At 41.5% G+C, this 18,335-nt stretch overlaps 1 protein-coding gene across 2 annotated transcripts in view; it reads right to left on the bottom strand.

Annotated features, from left to right (window-relative positions):
* The window catches only part of pcnx1 (pecanex 1), a 45,676-nt gene that overhangs the window by 11,798 nt on the left and 15,543 nt on the right, over positions 1-18,335 (bottom strand). Inside the window, exons 8-26 of one of the 2 annotated variants that reach the window (XM_080784141.1) lie at positions 15,912-16,105; positions 13,979-14,072; positions 12,802-12,859; positions 11,984-12,198; positions 11,640-11,793; positions 10,967-10,999; positions 9,257-9,428; positions 8,650-8,760; positions 8,114-8,205; positions 7,060-7,169; positions 6,734-6,839; positions 6,263-6,355; positions 5,039-5,189; positions 4,395-4,536; positions 4,028-4,205; positions 3,034-3,142; positions 2,511-2,640; positions 2,266-2,324; positions 689-904 (exon numbers count right to left, since the gene is read on the bottom strand). In XM_080784141.1, coding sequence (XP_080640267.1) covers positions 689-904; positions 2,266-2,324; positions 2,511-2,640; positions 3,034-3,142; positions 4,028-4,205; positions 4,395-4,536; positions 5,039-5,189; positions 6,263-6,355; positions 6,734-6,839; positions 7,060-7,169; positions 8,114-8,205; positions 8,650-8,760; positions 9,257-9,428; positions 10,967-10,999; positions 11,640-11,793; positions 11,984-12,198; positions 12,802-12,859; positions 13,979-14,072; positions 15,912-16,105 — 2,417 coding nt within the window. Of the gene's footprint in view, positions 1-688; positions 905-2,265; positions 2,325-2,510; positions 2,641-3,033; positions 3,143-4,027; positions 4,206-4,394; positions 4,537-5,038; positions 5,190-6,262; positions 6,356-6,733; positions 6,840-7,059; positions 7,170-8,113; positions 8,206-8,649; positions 8,761-9,256; positions 9,429-10,966; positions 11,000-11,639; positions 11,794-11,983; positions 12,214-12,801; positions 12,860-13,978; positions 14,073-15,911; positions 16,106-18,335 lie in introns of both variants that reach the window. The other variant, XM_080784140.1, reaches the window with a different exon arrangement.

An 18,335-nucleotide genomic window follows, 5' to 3' on the forward strand; every position in this document is an offset into this window, starting at 1 on the left:
TATCTAACTATCCATCTATGGAGCATGTGGTAAAATTGGCAGTCACCAGGTACCCAATGGAAGGTCATAAAGCACATCTACAGTACATACAGTATTGCTTGTAAGCAAACGTTGCATAATCAGCAGCAGTCAGTACTGCCGAGTCATTGTAGCACAAAGTCTTCAGAATATTTCCCAATACAATATAGCTTGAGGAACAAAATATAACAGGGCACCATTTCTCCAATGAATGAACTCTAATAGAAGTAGCCGCCTTATTACTTTGAATGGTGTCCACGTTCTCCATACATCAGACATATAGTATTTTGACCCTGCTTTGAGTATCAGATTGAGTGTGATTAACCAGATAAAAAAATTCAGCTACTGCTTTGTATTGTTCTGCAGTATGCGACAAACCCCATCTGGTGTAATAAACAGGCCAGATTCAAATGTATTTCTTGCAACCAAAGGTAGCAGTTAACTATGGAATCGAGCATTTTCCGTCAGTGTGCCGGGCACCATCACTGTGTCTCCCTTGTGACTTATACCTGTCCATTCAAATTTCAAACTCTAGATGGACCTGTCCCAAAGTTATTAGTGCAGCTGCGTCCAGCAGCCGGCGAAAACTACAGTTCTCAACAGGCCCGAAAAATCCACCTGCATGTCATTCTCCCTGCGGCTCTACAAAGGGCATGGCACTCCTCCTTACCTCTGAACTCCAGCCCGCGGAGCTGGAAGGTAACCAGGCCGTTGCCAATCTCCACCAGGTGCACCAGGGCGTTCAGGTAGTCAGAGGCCAGGATGAAGCAGTCTCCAGTGCCAAAGTTCCCCCAGCGCCCCAACAGCAGGTCCCCACACAGGCTGTGCTGTAGGGAGCGTGTCAGATGCTCGTAGAAGATGGAGTTCAAGTTGTTGTCATCAGAGCCTAGGTAGGGACAAAAGAATAGAATAGTTCAGTCAGTCATTGTCGGTGTCGGGCAGAAACCCTGCATCTCCATATTGAAGTTTTTTCGTAAATTAATGGCCTACTTCTATAGTTGCACAAAAAGTAGGAAAAATCTACAAACTCACATGTTGAGAGCTTGTAGATCTCCTATTTTAGCTATTAATTTTAAGTGAATCTGTCTGTGGCTTTTATAAATATTTAACCATTGAAAAGTATTACCACAAACCTATATCTAAATAATAACTACATTGCATCCATTGGAGAGAAAAAATTCCTACAGGGTTACAAGGTTTATGCCTGAAAGTGACGATATGTAATATTAACAGTTGACACAATAACTGAATGAAATGAACTAAACAAATTAATCTTAAAGGTGATCGCCCCAGTTTATTAGCATGTAGGTTATTGTGCATTACATCTTTTTTTTGTGACCAAGTTTTTATTAAGCATTTTTCATTTTCATTACAATTCCCCCATCGCCCCACCCTCCCCAAGGTTCCAATTATCATTGCAACAAGAACAGACATTTCATCAATTAGTTTGACATTTAAGAAAGTATAGAAATCTTGGCTGGTAGACTTATAAATAAAGATTGAAAGGTAGGTATGTGTACGTACAAGAACAGACATTTCATCAGTTAGTTTGACATTTAAAAATATATAGAACTCTTGGCTGGTAGACTTATAAATAAAGATTGAAAGGTAGGCATGCGTACATACAAGAACAGACATTTCATCAGTTAGTTTGACATTTAAAAATATATAGAAATCTTGGCTGGTAGACTTATAAATAAAGATTGAAAAGTAGGCATGTGTACATACATACATACATATTATACATACATACTAGGCATGTGAATCTCGTCTCATCTCACGATTCGATACGCATCTCGATGCACTGCCAGCGATACGATACATTAGAGATACATGGAATCCCCTGGCGATACGATGCGATACGATTCTCCCTCTTCCCGATATGATGCGATGCGATAACCATTTAGTTCAAATCAATGCGATACGATGCGATTCACCCCTCTACCGATACGATGCGATTTGATGGCGATTCATCACAATAGAAAGGATTTATATTAAAGCTCTATTAATTTCCCAAAACATGTAAAAATGCATTACATTTAAATTCAAAGCAATTTATTGTTTTACTGTAGGTTAGTATTATAGCTCTGCATCTCAAACAACCCAACTTATAGAATTATGTAAGTAAACAACGGGTCTGCTCTCTGCTGGTTATTGTGGAATTGTTAGATTACTAATAATCATACGTGCATTACATCTTGATCAATTAAAAAGCAAGGACAAAAATATGTAGCCACTATGACATACCTGGGTTTCTGTCCAGCTGAGACGCCAGCCGTGTGTTAGAGTGGTCAACTCTCTTGGTGCTACAACCCAAAACACATTTTATTTAAATTAAAATGCTAATTACAACTAAGCAATTACTAAAGTCACATTATTTTAGAAGCATAGTAATTAGAAGGGGATTAAACAGAAGAAAATTTGGAATTGGGAGAATTATAGGGAATTAGAATAATTACAGTAATAATAGGATCGGATTCAATAGGCCTTACTTGTAGTCTCTCTCCCAGAACTTGACAGGGCGAACATAGGAAGTGATGAAAATGGCACTGCCGAGGAAGGGGTTGAGAGGAGTGGAGAAGACTGCTGACACTATGGCTTGGACAAACAGCATGGCAGAGTCTGATAGGGCTTGGTGTCAAGGATTACTTTGAAAAATACTATTTATGTCAAAGTTATTCAAATAAAACACCATCACTAAACATGGTTCATGGTTCAGTGAAAATAGCTGATCTACAAGGTGGACAACAAAATATAAATCATTACAGTAGTCAATCGTCATGGGAGAGATTGTAAAACAATAATAATTGTAAAAATAATTTAAAAATAAAGAGATGTTTCAATTTGGTTCACTGACTGCGTCAATGCGCGTGTAACATGGTTGAGTGGCGTGTGTTCCTAGCTTATTTCCATTAAAATAAATCTACCGTAATCAAATCATATTTCACCGGTATCATATTTCATCGTGTCAGTCTGAATATGCCGTTGCCAGCTATCATCATGACGAAAAGATACGAGGCACAGCAAAGGGTTGAGCGAAGGCGTGGAAGGCTGAACCCCAAGTGATCTGCCAGGGAGCGATGTAGGTGTAGACGAAACGCAGCTTGTAGAACAGCTCCCACAGCTGTAGACAAGCACAGGACATCAGAAAAGCAGACATATTATGTAATCATAAACCAAATACATGGTTGCGTTTGTCTAAATACCCACACACGTTATATACAGCCATAAAACCTTTGTGCAACTACAGAGAATACAGTACATCTTTTTCAACACATACTACTAGTATACATTACTAGTATCTAAAATGAGTGGTTCCCCTTTAGTTTTGTTTAGTATTCTGATAGTCCTTGTGTGTCCTTGTGTGTTTTGCTCCATTTTTACATTGAAGTTCAACTCTGACACAGTAATGTGTTTAAAAAAGCTTGAACACACTATAATACTTTTTATTTTATTGGTGTGATCATGTGTATTTTATTGTACTTCCATATCTGTAGTGTACTGTATTTTTATGATCATGAAAGCTGTATATTTTAATTACACTGTACTGTTAAGCGGTACAAGGGAGTTGAAAATTAGCCGTAGCAACAGTAACTGTCAGCACATCAGCTTCATTCTCTGTATTGGAACTGTGAGGGCGTGATATACTTTGCTGCACATGTCATGCCATGCATCATGCACAGAATGTAGCAGGTCTACAAGTTCACAATGCTTCGCTGCGGGACACGTTGTGAGCTTGTATATCGCTATTTTCGGTGTAGTCACATGCTCTTGTTAATACGTTTCTTTGGTTAAATATTTATAAAACCCATACACACTTGACCACAAAATCTGCATTGTGAGCTCAGAGAACATACATTTTGGCTACTATTACGCGTCACTCTTGTACAACGAAGCAGGGCATTACTGTACAAAATTAATCATAAAAGGTTGAAGGTGATGTACAAGGTTTCTGCCCGACAGGGACGATAAGAAGAATAGAAAAGCAATATGCAATCGTATGTCTGACCTTGCTGAAGACTATGGACATGAGGAAGAGGTCGAGCAGCAGGGTCTCAGAGAGGTGGCGGTAGTCGAAGGTGAAGAAGAGGATGGTGAACAGTACAGTGACGTACTGGTAGGTGGGGCTGCTGTAGGACGATCGAAGGAGCTTCAGTCCTGCTACTGTGATCATCAGAGCCCCCACCCTGCACAAATGAGCACATGCATTTGTTGTTTCTCCACCAAGTTACTGTATATAGTATCACCTGTCAGTATATCTGACTACCGGTATACCATATTTAATATATTATTACGGTATATATGTATACATCACTCTTCATGATATAAATCTGTATATCTGACGATATAAGTAATACAAAAGGTAGAACTCTCACTCTGTGTCAAGTTTCTTTGGGCTGGCGAGCTGTCTGGCACTGCCACTCATCTCATTAAGGATGACGAGCGGATACAGAACGTTCTTCTCAACAAACAGCAGCCAGACATGGAGCTTCTCAAACCACATCACATGGGCCGCATCTGGAACAAGACACAAAATGAATTTACAGAAACACAACTAGCCTCACTGACAGACCTATTTCACTGGGATGTTGTAGATCGTTGCTGTGAAGCAGAAACCTTGTAACTCCATATTTCGTTTTCAGTTTTTCCTAACATGAATGCCCTACTTCGTTGTACAACAGTGTCGCACAGTGTCAACCAAGGCGGCTAACATTTTCTGCACTTCTTTGCAGAAACCAGGAGCATGATGATGTTAATGATGCTGTGAATGTTCCACTAAAAGTAGCCAGTAAAGTAAGGATGATAGGCCGAACTCTATTCTGATTAGTTGGTCATTCAGAATCAGAACTCTTTGCAGTGATGTTAAAATCACTACAATTTGTACACGGCAGACTCAACCCGCATATATATAATGTACTGACACGCTGATGAATAATTCGTAAATTTTGCAGTGTTATACAAAGTGCATGCAGAGTGCTGGCAGCAGCCACAGCTCAAGCAATGTAGTTTGGATACCTACCCCGGACTTCAAACTGATAGTACTCCTTGGTTTTGAGCAGGGGGTGGGAGAAACAGTACCAGGGAAGCTGCTTGCGCACCTGGGGCAGCAGATAGTGGGTGAGCAACCCCACTGTGCCCAACAGCGCGTACAGAATGTAACTCAAGAAAGGCTGAGGAGAAGGCATATTAATATTAGAACATTACATATTTTGTGGTTATATTAGGATTATTGTTGGGTCTGAATGTGACAATTTCCTGTCCAAAACATGGCTAAAAAGGAAATGTGTCACCGATATGAAATAATGTAAATGACAAAGGTTAAATGGCAATCTTTTTTTTATATAAAAAGGTTTCACGTATTCTTTTAACAATATTTATTGATTTTTCATACAGAATAAATCGGTAGCAATAAATGTATCAAAAGATGAATTTGAAAGATAAAAGATGAATAAGAAAACAGTGTGTATAACCTGTAACCATATCCCCTTTCCACCCCACATAGCCCATCAGAAGATTCCCATAAGACCCAATGAGTCTGACCCTTTGCTGGAGTGCATCCATAAAGGTGCATAGTGTACTATACCAGGGGTTTTCAACTGATTGTGAACCAGGGACCACCACCCTGACTTAGAATCAACCTGGGGACCACTGTTGTGTTGGGTGGGGATATGGGGTAAGGGCTAAGATTAATGCTTTTGTAACACTTTTTCAACCAATTGTCCACTGACTAAGTATAATTTCCTAATAATAATGACTCAACCAGACAGTCCGCTGCACTTCCCGCTCTTGAGATGATAACTCCCTTTTTCTGTTGAATTTATTGACCTCCAATTAATCAGTAAATGACTACATGGACGGTCATCATAGGTCACCAGGTCATTCAGTTCACTGTTTCTCAACTAGTGGAAAGACATTTAAAAAAAATCAACAAATCCTACATTACTAAATGAATGGTCAGGGACCACATGCAATATGTCCGTGGACCACTGGATTAACCATTTTGGGCGGGAACCCCTTTTGGTGTTATGTAGCTATGGAAAAATAGCAGATCTACAAGCTCATAGTGCGCCACAGAGTGGTGCGCTACAAGCTTGTAGGTCTGCTATTTTAGAAAAATCGACTGACATAGAAACATAGCTTTTTCAGAAAACTGTCAGGATGTAGAAGACATTTTTAGAATCTGATCTCAGGTCAAAAGTGTCTGCTAAATGCCTAAATTGTAAAATGTACTTCATGGCTGTACCTGTAGTGCAATGAACACTGTGCTGACATGGATGGCGAAGTACAGAACAGCGATGACCACACAGACAATCATGTCGGACTGAAGACGCTCATTCTATAGGGACAAGAAGAAACATCAGGGATGTGATCGGCAAAAGAAAAAGCAGGTCAACTGCACCCTCTAATTGTAAATCAAATGCAAATGTTGTTTTCAAACAAACCCCAACATATCCAGAAAATACCTGTAATATATTTATAGGAAATACAAGGCAAGTATCAGCAAGCTTAGTAGGTAAAATTCGATCAGGTAAATCATGTGGTCTGAGAGGTCATTATGCAAGAATAGAAATCTATCCTCCTACTAGTACAATAAAGTAAATGGACTGGACCCAAGCAATTCACCTGGGACTTGTCATATTTAATTGACACCAATTATAAATGTACAGCTACCCGAACATGGATTCAATTAATTATGCAACAATGCTCAACTCACCACTGAGGCCCTCAGCTTCTCTGGAAGAGGGTCCTGGACCTCTGAGAGAGGGTCTTCTGGGTTCTTGTCTTTCAAGTTAGGCAAGATCTTGGACTGTATGAGTGAGCTACAAAGTGAGATAAATGACAATACAATATTATTAGCTATATTTCAAATGTGGGGCCCATTGTGGCAATTTATCTGATTTGGGGGGGGGGGGGGGGGGGGGGGTGTACAGCACAGTAAAATCCTTAGCGGAAATGTCATGTCCATTTGGTTCCATTGTTACACTCTTCTGGGTTAAAAAGAACACTGGGATGTTACGGTGTAGTCCTGTGTAAACTTACATGAGTACCGAGGGGTCACTACTCTGGCGGCTCAGATGGTACGACACTGCCACCAGCAGCCCACAGAACACAGAAAACAGCACAGGGATGTGATGGGGCTCCCATGTCTCCTGTGACACACAAACAGGAAACGTTCTTTATCACAAAATCTATACTGTACTTCGCCACGTTTTTATCAAAACGCTTTTGCATTTATAATCCATGAAATTCAAATGAGATGAGAGGACCATACTGGTGATCTGGTCTGGCATGTGAATACAACAGTATAATTTGACATTACTACTGACCATTTTCAAAATTCACTTGATACCGTTTATTGACAGGATGATATGAAAATCAACCGGTTTAGACTTGAAACTTGCTTGAAATAAGTAATACAACACACTAAATACAAATGTGCATGCAGTTACATTATCATTGCACTTAAGCATGGATTGATTTGAAAACTATATCCAAACCAAACAGTCCCTGGAGAAAAGAAACATCCATGACAAATTACCTTGTGGCTATCCCATAATACAAATTCCTCCTCTGTACGAGGTGTACATCCACAGTGCAGCCCAGCTACAGTACATGGTATTAGTATGTTTATTTTAAATGACTATTGACTGCAGAGAACATTTCCAAGTGAAGACCAGATAAGACTGGCATGCTGGTAGCTCTGATGACCACAGTGGCATTTTAACTACACATTGTAAACTTTGCTTACATTAATGAATTAATAATTCATTCATTCTCGGGAGACAAATCAATCACATCTCTACTAAAACGGTCATGAATACTGAATACTGAATTCTTCTCATTGTTTCTGTAATTAATTCAGAGGGAACATGGACATTTATGTTGGTTTAAAATAGACTGGGAAAACTGGAGAAAAAAAAACTAGAGGACTCTTATGTGAACAGTCTTCTTCACCAAGTATGAGTGAACCTGTGAGCCAAACGCCTTGTTCACTCATTTCTACGTGAAGTAAAGTGCCTCCCAGTCTCATTGTGTGTTGCGATTTAATTCTGTTTAAAACAGGATTTGACTGTGTAGTGACTGTGGCCCTCACCTTCAGGGCCCCATAGCACAGGCCGTACAACAGGGCCACGGTCACAGCACTGCGGACCACGCTGTACAGGGCCGATAGAAGGCTGCTGGAAGCTGTGAAGGACAGAACACTGTGTCACTGACACCTCATCAATTTACAATTTAAACATTTATCCGACGCTCTCATCCATAGAGACATACAAATGACACAAACCCTTGCCAACACACAGAGAAAATGGTCAAGTAAATAGAGAAGAAAGAAAAACAATTTGCTATGTTTGCCCCAGAGTAGGAATGCTAGCATTCATGTGTTTATGTTATCAAGCTAGTCAGCCTATAACAAGACAGTAATCTGATCACTTGCTAATTATTTTCCATCATGTCATGATGTGTTTATTTAAATGTATATACCTAATGTCCTTTCCTGTGTTTGTCCTGAACACACTGGGACAAACCCCTGGCAAGCTTGAACCAGTGAAACTTGGGGTCATGTATGACGATCCCACAGAGGGCAAACACAACACCCGCAGAGATGTTGGCGTTTAATGAGTCGCTCACCGTTACCACCAAACACATGGATGTCCAGCTGCTCAAAGAGGTACATGACGAATGTGTTGACCTGTGGGAGCAGTCCCACAAAGAACACAACTGGAAAGCACAGCGTGAAGACTGCAGGGAGAAAACAGCAGGAGGGAAGCAGGTCACCTTTTACCGTTCATAGAATAACATTCATGCTGTATCCATTCACAGTGACAGTTAGGGTGTAGTAGAACTAGATTTCTATACATTTTCCATGATCCTTCTCTTTTCTTATACTTAGTATTACCCAGTGTTGCAAGTATGACCCATGAGCTGATGAGCTGATAAGGAACTCCAATAATATGTACAGTAGTACTAGCAATATAAAATAAAACATACATACACTAAACAAATTACCCCAATATCTACTGACAGAGTCCCATCTCAGGGGGATACAGCTCATAGCATGAGGGGGGTGAATGTCTATTTTTCCTAAACATAAATTAATGTCCCACATTTTCACACACTGCTGCATAGAAACGGTTTAATATTAGCCCAACCTTTGAGGGAAACAAACCTTCAGCCACTCCATATTTTTTATAAATTCCACAAAGCTTATATCTCTATCTGGGACAGGGAACCTTACCTATGACTAGGTCCCTGGCAGAAGCGAGCACAAGGGAGCTGGTAAGCGCTACTCCATACAGGGTGAAGCGAGCCGAGGAGGTCCTCTGGCTGCCGTAGTGGAGGATCCAAATGAGGCCACAGCACAAGCAGAAGTAGACAGGCCGGCTGTATGCTATGATGCGATTATGGCCCTGGAAGGTTAAAGAGGCAGGGATATCATGTTCTGGTGTGTAGCTGAGCTGACCATATTCACACATTGGCCATTTTATAACGTGTTCCTTCCACATGCTACGTCCAACCAGGGAAACTTCCCCCTGTCAGGTGTAAAGGAGCAACTTGGACACTCATGCATGAAGGAAACATGAGTTCAAGTCCGTTGCTCTCCCCAGGTTGGCGGAGGGTGTATAGAGCCCAGGATCATAGATAATTAGATAATTAACACAGGGGTGAAAAATGGGTTACAAAATCGTGGAATACAAATTATTTTAAAAAAATTGATAGAAGGCATAAAGAAAATGCTGTGTTGTAGAATAAAATAAAATGCCCCTTTATCATGCAGAATGACTGGATCCAGTACAAAGATCTGCATCACACCAGTGGACAGAAATAGCACCACATAAGGTTAGTTGAGGTAGTGAAAATGTGTGCTTAAACTGCTCAGCTTTCCGCCCAAGAGGCTGCACTGCTGCAGTGCATTCACCCGAGGGAGCACTGACAGTTTACGCAGCAACACTCACATTATTTGTGTCATGTTTTCCCCCAAAGTGTCAAAGGTATTACAAAGGGAGAGAAAAACACTTTGATGTGAGGCAAGGTGAGGTGAAGGGAGAGAGAACGGCAGACAGACAAACAGAGAGTCACAACAAAGTAAGAGAAAGAGACAGACAGACAGAGCAAGAAAGAGCTCGGGGAGATTCCTAGAGAAAGACGTAGTATGGGTGATGGAGAGAGGGATGATGAAAGAGACAGAGAGACAGACACAGCAGAGAGAGATGGAGATAGTCAGCAGACTCAGCACCGTGGTCTAAACTCTGGCCAGTTATTTAAAGCATGTGCCTGCAGCAGAGTAGAGTCTGCATTAAAGGGATAGTTCACCCAAATAAATACTTTTATTCTTCTCTACTCACCCCATGGAGACTTGAATTCATGGATATTTATTTGTTTTTGTCGCATTCCTAAACCAATAATTTGATGACCAGCAGTGGTTCCCTATGTCTTCATGGGGTGAGTAATCGATAGAAGTCATTTTGGGGGTGAACTATCCCTTTAATAAAAGAAACACTGTTTCAGGACAAAGCTGGGAAAAGAGGAGGAGACGAGACAAGACGAGGGAGAAAGGTAAATTAGAGTAGGAGTAGAGGAGAGGACGGGTGAGAGCAGGAGGAGAGCATGGCTGCACTGACGCAAGGGGGGAAGGAAAAGATTCCAAGGACAAAAACAACACGTAAACAGGAACAGGTGGAGGTGCAGAAAACTAAACATATACAGCGCACGACAGATGAAAAGTAAGCAGTCTTTCCTGGGTCATAGAAGTATGTTGTTGATCTAAAAACCTGAGCTAATTTTACTGGTGCAGTCACTGATCCTTCTCTGAAGAAGTCAGCTGAATGCTTAAAACACTGATTAAAAATGGAGACACTATTACACCCATGGGTTACAAACATGACAGCAATAATAACAACAACCCTATAAATCACAGAGATTGCTTTTATAAATGTATGGTACTCACATGCCGAGGGGATGAGGAGTCTGGTTGAACACTCTGTCAAATATAAAGTGCAATTTAATTACGGTAACAGCCCAGCACTTCAATGCAAATTCCAGGATTACACATAACTTTATAGTGACCAGATTACTATGTAGTGATCAATGTTTATGTTTAAACCACTTAACCCATTGTACATTTGCTTACAAGGATGAAACAACAGAAGTAATCTACCTGTAAGTAACCTAGACAAAACCATGTTAATGAGTTCTGATCTGACCTTTCCATGGGTTCAAGAATCTAATGCATTACATTGACATTATGGACATTGTAAACTAAAGTAACGTGCCATGCAAGTTTCATATTCAGTGCTCAGCTTCCATTTAAATGATCTTTTAATTACTATGTCAGTACTTTGTTCTAATTTTGCCAATTCTATACCTTTTATTTGGCATTAGTAAATAAAATTAAAAAAAATCAGTGTCATAAGGATGTCCATGTGTTATTGAGGCGATTTTGCAAGGATATCAAGCCTTGCTTGCCCGTGAGATTTTGTACTAGCCCTTTGGTGTGCATTGGATATAATTATGATTTTTTGACCACTGGAGTGTGACCACTTAGAGCATATTAGTGAAAGTGCGAGAAAGACAGTCATCAGTGCATACACGTGCTGCTAACCGCAATGTACTGTACTCACCTTAAGCAGAGAGTATTGGCAGCTTGCAATGACGAGACAGAACTGAAAGACCCAGATGTCGGTGAAGAATCCGTGGACCAGCAGCACAGAGCCCAGGAATGAAACTAGGACAGCCAGCACCACTGCTAACACGTTCTCTAGAACCTCGCGGTTTCTGAAACACAGGAGACATTATTTGTATTTGCTTTGGATGCATAAATTAAACATTTTCTACAACATTCTCTTTAGATCCAGACTACCTTCCTCATCTAAACCCACCTAAACCCACTGTAATACTTGAACCCCAATGCACTTCCCACAACAGTTGCAACAACTTGGGTGATAACGGATGGCGTCAGCCTCACCTGTCAAACAGTGCCAGCAAGGTGAGCCGGTCAAAGTGCAGGCCCACCCACAGGTAAGGCATCAACCAGAAGCGGTAGTACTGCCTGGCTTTACCAGCAGCAGCAGCAGCAGGGTCCTCTGGGCCCATTGGGGCGTCCTGGAGCTCGGGGCTCAGGTCCCCGTCCTGCTGCTCTAGCAGCTCTGGGTCCATGGTTAGCAGCCGGTTCAGACGGATCTGAGGGAGGGACAGCTGACCCAGGGTCAGAGCTAGACCTCAGGTAATGATGGAGGATGTGGTGGGGATTTATAGGAGACCATGTGCAGCCAAAAGATGCATTCACATAGGATGTGATGCCATTTTCTTTTTTGCCATTTTCAATATTTAATTTTAGCAGAAGCGAACACAGTAACATCCTATGCAGGACCCAGTTGGAGAAGTAGGTTGTTGTTGCACTGCATGATAAAAAAACCTTGTGAATTGACAAGTGAGAGTACTGTCTGTCTCTGGTAAGCACACATCGTTTTACCATATCTTAAGCACACACTGATTTATCATACCTTGACAAACACACTGGTGCAATACACCAATGTGCTTGTTCACAAAATCTCAGATGAATAGCTACAAGGCTACAAGACTGCATCCAGTGTGAAATGCACCTTTAAGGTCCCTGCACACTGGCTGCGTTTTCCCGTCGGTTTTCCGAAAAACGGTTATCAGTTATAAATAGACTTTAACAGACAAATGGATGCAAGCATGTGGGTACAGAGTAGAGATACACAGAACAGACACAGCACACCCACCCACACGCACACACATGCCGAGTGAAAGTGAACTCACCAGGTCATGAGGGTAGAAGCGAACTGAGGTAGAACTGGAGAGATGGGAGTCTGTGTCCCTGTAAGTTATGAAAAATGTCAAGGGTCACCATTTGTGAAGTCATCCTGCACAAACATTTGGTTCCAAATAGCATTTGTCAAAAATTACTGGCTGGATTGCAGTGGAATTTGCCTTCATCTTCTGGAACCACAATTGAAGTAAGCTATTGGACTTTGTTGTGTTTTTATCTCTTTGAGATTTTGTGTTGCGTTTTATCACTTTGAGATTTTGTGTACTTGTATTTTATCATGCATTAAATGCCTCAATCAATAAAGAATAAATAAACCCTAGACATTTTGGTTACCCCATGGCCTTTCCTCTGGTCCATTTCTATTTTACTTGGTTGCTTCCCCCGTTTACAATACGTGTTCTTCCGGTGAATATACTATATTCGACTGTGGCTCTGGAGGTACAGCAGGTTTTAGCCTGGCTAATAAGCCAGACCGACAGTGTTGTGTGATATTAGTCTGGCTTATTAGCCAGGCTAGAGCAGGTCAACCAGGTCGATCCCTGGGTCGGTGGTTCGAATCCCGGCTCCTCCTATCCACAGTGTCCTTGGGCAAGACACTGAACCCTACATTGCTTCCAGTGAGTCGGTCGGTGTAAGATTGCCACCATTGGTGTGTGAATGTGGGAAGTGAGGACGCTGGCGTCGACTGTTCGCCGCTTCACCTCGCAATGTATGAATGAATGAACCATTGTAAAGCGGGTTGAGCACTTGGAAAAGCGCTATAAAAATGCAATTCATTATTATTATTTTTATATGCACAGTACATTTATATGTACCATCACCCGTGTATACTAGAGGTTCCGGCGGCTACGCAGCCTTCAGACCTAGTACAATATGAGTTCTAGCCGATTCTTAGCCCTCACATCTATGTCACCGTGCTCCATATGGAGCTGAATGTTTGCGCCCGATGAAAAACGACACATTCAGTTTTATACACTTTCATACACTAGGATATACAGTCAGTTCCATATATGGAGGTCTAGAACATTCACTACCAATTATGGAGTTTGGGTTGATATTGGTGGCCAGATATGGCACTGACTGGACAGTATCTAGGTGGCCCATTAGATGCTTTTAGACTCTAGTGTTGTTAAATCACACCTGGAACTGGCATTATTTTGTACTTACCATATGTTATTGGAGGCTCGTCTTGTGGCAGGTTCAAAATTGACCAGAGACATGTCACAACCTCCTGCCTCATATAAGGAGGGAGTGAGCTTCCCTGAAAATGCACACAAGACAATATGTCACAGAGGGGAAACTCAAGCATGAACAAGGCTCACATGCATTCTTAAACCATCTATTGGCCTAACTTTGATAAACACAATAATTTGATAAAACTGTGTACATCCATGTCAACATATGGCTCTATAGGGCACGTTCCTGTAAACGCTCAGTCTCATAAAAGTGTCATACAAGTGATTACAACCACATTTTTGTAAATAATATTTATTTTTTTCCTTTTTCTTTTTTACAGTGTACACTGGGGTTAACATTTCTTTATCACATTACTAATACTCTAGAGCAGTGATTCTCAATGTGGAGTCCAGGGACCGTCAAGGGGTCATTGAGGGGGTTCCCAGCCACACGTATGGGTCTATAACTCTGAGTGTACAAATGGACTTATAATATAAGGTCCACTTTTATACTCTGAATAAAAAAAAATCTGTGTAAATCAGGGTCCGAAGATACAAATGACTGGGTCCGTGGAGGTTCATGGCCTAATGCGCCATCAGCAGTTACCGCTCTAGAGCAGATGAGGGAGTCTATACGTTACTTTTCTCTTTGAATTGCAGGATTCTCAGAATCACAAAACGTTTCAGGAACCCGGGTGCACTTGAAGTCTCCTCAAGCTATGAGCAAATGAGGACAAACAGAGCCAGTCTGCTGAAATCACAAGTGCAGAAAGACGCACACACACAGACACAGACACAACCCTCCAGCTATATTATTGCGACAGTAGGTCGCATTTAATATGAAAACCTGAATTTCCGTGTCACATCACGCCTCCATATAGTAACCATTTACCATTGGTTAAGATGGAGGGACCCAAACTGAATCAAAGACACACACACACACACACACACACACACATCCCCATGTTCACTTAAATCTTAAGTATGCAACTACTTGTTCCACTAACAAGACATGAACTGTAATCAGAAACACACCGTCTTCTGCATGGGGAGAATTAACACATTCACACCAGTGTGTCACAGCTGGTTTCGCAATGGGATTAAAATCTGGATTTGACCATGAAGTACTCTACAGGACCTGATAAATAAAATAACAGAAAATGTGTCTGCTTAACTCATTGTTTATCGGAATATCTCACAAGGCCATTAGGGGGTCCTGCCCAAATGGGCAGAGAAACATGGCACGAGGGCGTGACTGACTTGCAAGTAACACACAATGGAGCGAGTTCAAGTGCTTGCTACAGCATTGTAGACATTGATAAATGGAGCGGGGATAATTACATACGTCTATATAACCAAGTGCAACCGTCCACTGACCACAGATAATTACACACTGCTGCAGACAATTCTGACAGTCCTAGCTTATAAGAAAGAATAGTATGGCATCACCACAACAATTCCAGACCGCACAAAAGAGAAAAACAAGCTAAAAATAAGTCATATGCTTTCTTTCTTTCTTTTTTTAAGAAAAGGGGACTGATTTGTCACATGCACTTACGACGTCCCTAAGGCGCCACAGACACCAGAAAGCTCTTCCCATTCCTGATCCGTCCCCATCCCCCCAAGCCCAATTAATACTTTTCCATTCCTTTGGCCAAAACACTTGTCATCTTCAGTGAGCGACATTGCGGTATGACAAAGTATTAATGTGTGTCTTCTGTGGTTAAGAAGACCTATTGTACACCCCTGAACAAACAAACTCGGATTCAACCCTGCCAGTGAATTCTCTTATGCCTCCCATTTGCCATCTCCCGCCATTCAACTGTCAAACCCTTTCCAAACGGTCTTCTTCATAACAAAACAATAAAACTGCCATTAAAAGGGGGAGAAGTCATGCCATCTTCCATTCAGCATAGCTCCCCTACCAAAGTCATCCTGTAGACTGGTGGCGCCAACGGTGGAGGCCTTGTCCTGAGAGCCCTCCAGGTGCGCACTTCCATTCCTGGCCAGCAGGGAAGTGCTCGCGCTCAGCACGGTCACCTGGGACGGGGTTCTGGAGGGCTGACTTTTCCCCTGGGATGTAGAAGGCTGGGAGGCCTGGCCGAGTGCCTCCTGGAGGCTGTCGGGGGGGGGAGGAGGTGGAAAAAGAAACGAGAAGGAGGCATAGGGGACATTGGTACATCATCATAGGAAGAGGAAGCAGGCCGTGGTGGGTTGGGGTAATGTGACTAAGCAAAAAGGAGTGTGTGAGGAAATAAGGAAGAAAGTCCTGCAGGTGCTGTCCACATGAAGTGACTTTGTTCTTTGTACTGTACAGTATATTTGGAGTATATTTATTTCAATTCAGATATTCAGGTACCACAAGCTGGGAGTACAGCTGTTGCCCGATCTGACATCAGGCCCCTGTTATCCTCATGGAAAGTGGCTAAGAGACTACAAAAACAATGAAAAGGGTGAGAAACACTAGAAGAAGAACACCTAAGCCTGAGCTAAAGATAGGACAGAATATCATGGGGCAATGCGGACAGGGTAACCTGATCTGACGAGTGACAAGTCAGGGGTCTTTACACCCAGGGGGGAAACAAAGGGAAGTGGGCTCAAGTTTCAGAGGGAGATAATGCTACATGAGGGAGATAAGCTGCAGAACTCGTGGACAAAAACGAACCATAGGAAGGACTCGTGAGAGACATATGCCTGTTGCTGTCAAAAGGGATGGAGAGAAGCAGGGATGTGATTTTTTTGTAAATATACCAGTATCTTTTTGTTTCACATTTCCTAAAGAAAGAATTCCAATTATTAACAAAAAACAAAAACAAACAAACATTCGAAAACAAATCCATAAGAATGTGTTTTTGTTGTTCTGTTATGCTGCGTTTATCGTTTTTTCTATTGATTGTTTTGTTTCAGTTTTTTGGCTACATTTGACAGACCTCTTTGTATTTATTTCTTGCCACGATTGTTGTTTTTGTTGACTTTTCGAAAACAATAGAGATTTGTAAAGAAAAACATAATAAATGGTGAAAATAGCCAATGTACAAGCATCGAGACGCACTGTGAGCTTGTAGATCGGCTATGTTCACTCACTTAAATAGTGCATAAGTGGGTCTGGAGCTAAAAGGTGTAGTGTGTAGTTCAGTGTACTGTAGCACAACACTAACACTGCAGAGTAGGGAATGCAATTCACTATGAAGCTGGTTTAGTAGGATTCTGGCAAAATCCTGAATGTTAACTTAAGTGTAAGAATTTACCCATAATGATCAGTTGTCACACATTATTCTAACGTACAAAAAGTCTTTGGTGTTTATTGTTCCTTTCTCTTTGAAGGTAAGTGGTTAGAGCTTGTCTCCAACATTGCCCGTGTTAGGATCTGGCTGTAGCTAAAACCAACACAGCATCAATGATCTCCCTTATTATCCAACTTGATAGGACTATATGTACATGCCTATACAAGTCTCAAAGACATACCCATAATGTACACTATTATCAACAAGAAGCGGATTTTGAAAGCTTGTGTACATTTTAGGTCACCCATAAAATACTGAGACTAAATAAAGCTAAGCTAAGGAGCACTGAGGACAAGGTCATGAAAACATCTGAGTGAGATGGGAGAGGATTGGCAGAGGAGACAGTAGTATTAGTTGAAGAGCGGGCAGTTTTGCATTCTGCAAGTTTATTGACCCCTGGCAGACTGCACACTTGTTTTCTTGCTCAACAATTTCCAAGGCTCAGCATTTAGAGATGTGACCTTGCAGCAACGGGGCGGATGCAGGGAAAAGCAGAGCCTTGGCTAGAGATGAATAACTGTTTGGGAAATTATAACCATAGAAGATCTGGTAAGAATCCGTTTGCAGTGGCCATTTTACATCATACTGAAACCAATGTCAGGGTGGGCTTTCCCAACCCTCGAGCATGACTTAAGGGCTGCCGTGTGAATATGGTCAATGGAACTTAAAATTTCACGGACCAGCCACTAAACCCACAAAAGGAACATCACATTAATATAGAGGGGCGCTAGCCCCTCCTATGTCCAGCTTTGAGGGTCTGTGTAAACAAACATTGAAGACTAAAGTGTATAACTGTAAACACAAACATTGAAGACAAAAGTATGTAAACACAAACATTGAAGACAAAAGTAAGGACGCAAATTGTGATTGGCCAGAATGAGATGACATATGATGAGAACGCCCCTCACTTTTTTTATATAATATGTGGTGGCGTAGTTTTAATAGTGTGTACACTTGCATGAGTGCAAATACAGTATGTTCTTTGAAAGTGCAGTGCCTTGCTTAAGGACACTCGGACATGGATGAAAACAATGGCTGTTGCAGGGATCAGGCTGTGTCTTCCCT

The sequence above is a fragment of the Protomyctophum bolini genome (assembly GCF_963924005.1).
Source record: "Protomyctophum bolini genome assembly, chromosome: 15".
Taxonomy (NCBI): domain Eukaryota; kingdom Metazoa; phylum Chordata; class Actinopteri; order Myctophiformes; family Myctophidae; genus Protomyctophum; species Protomyctophum bolini.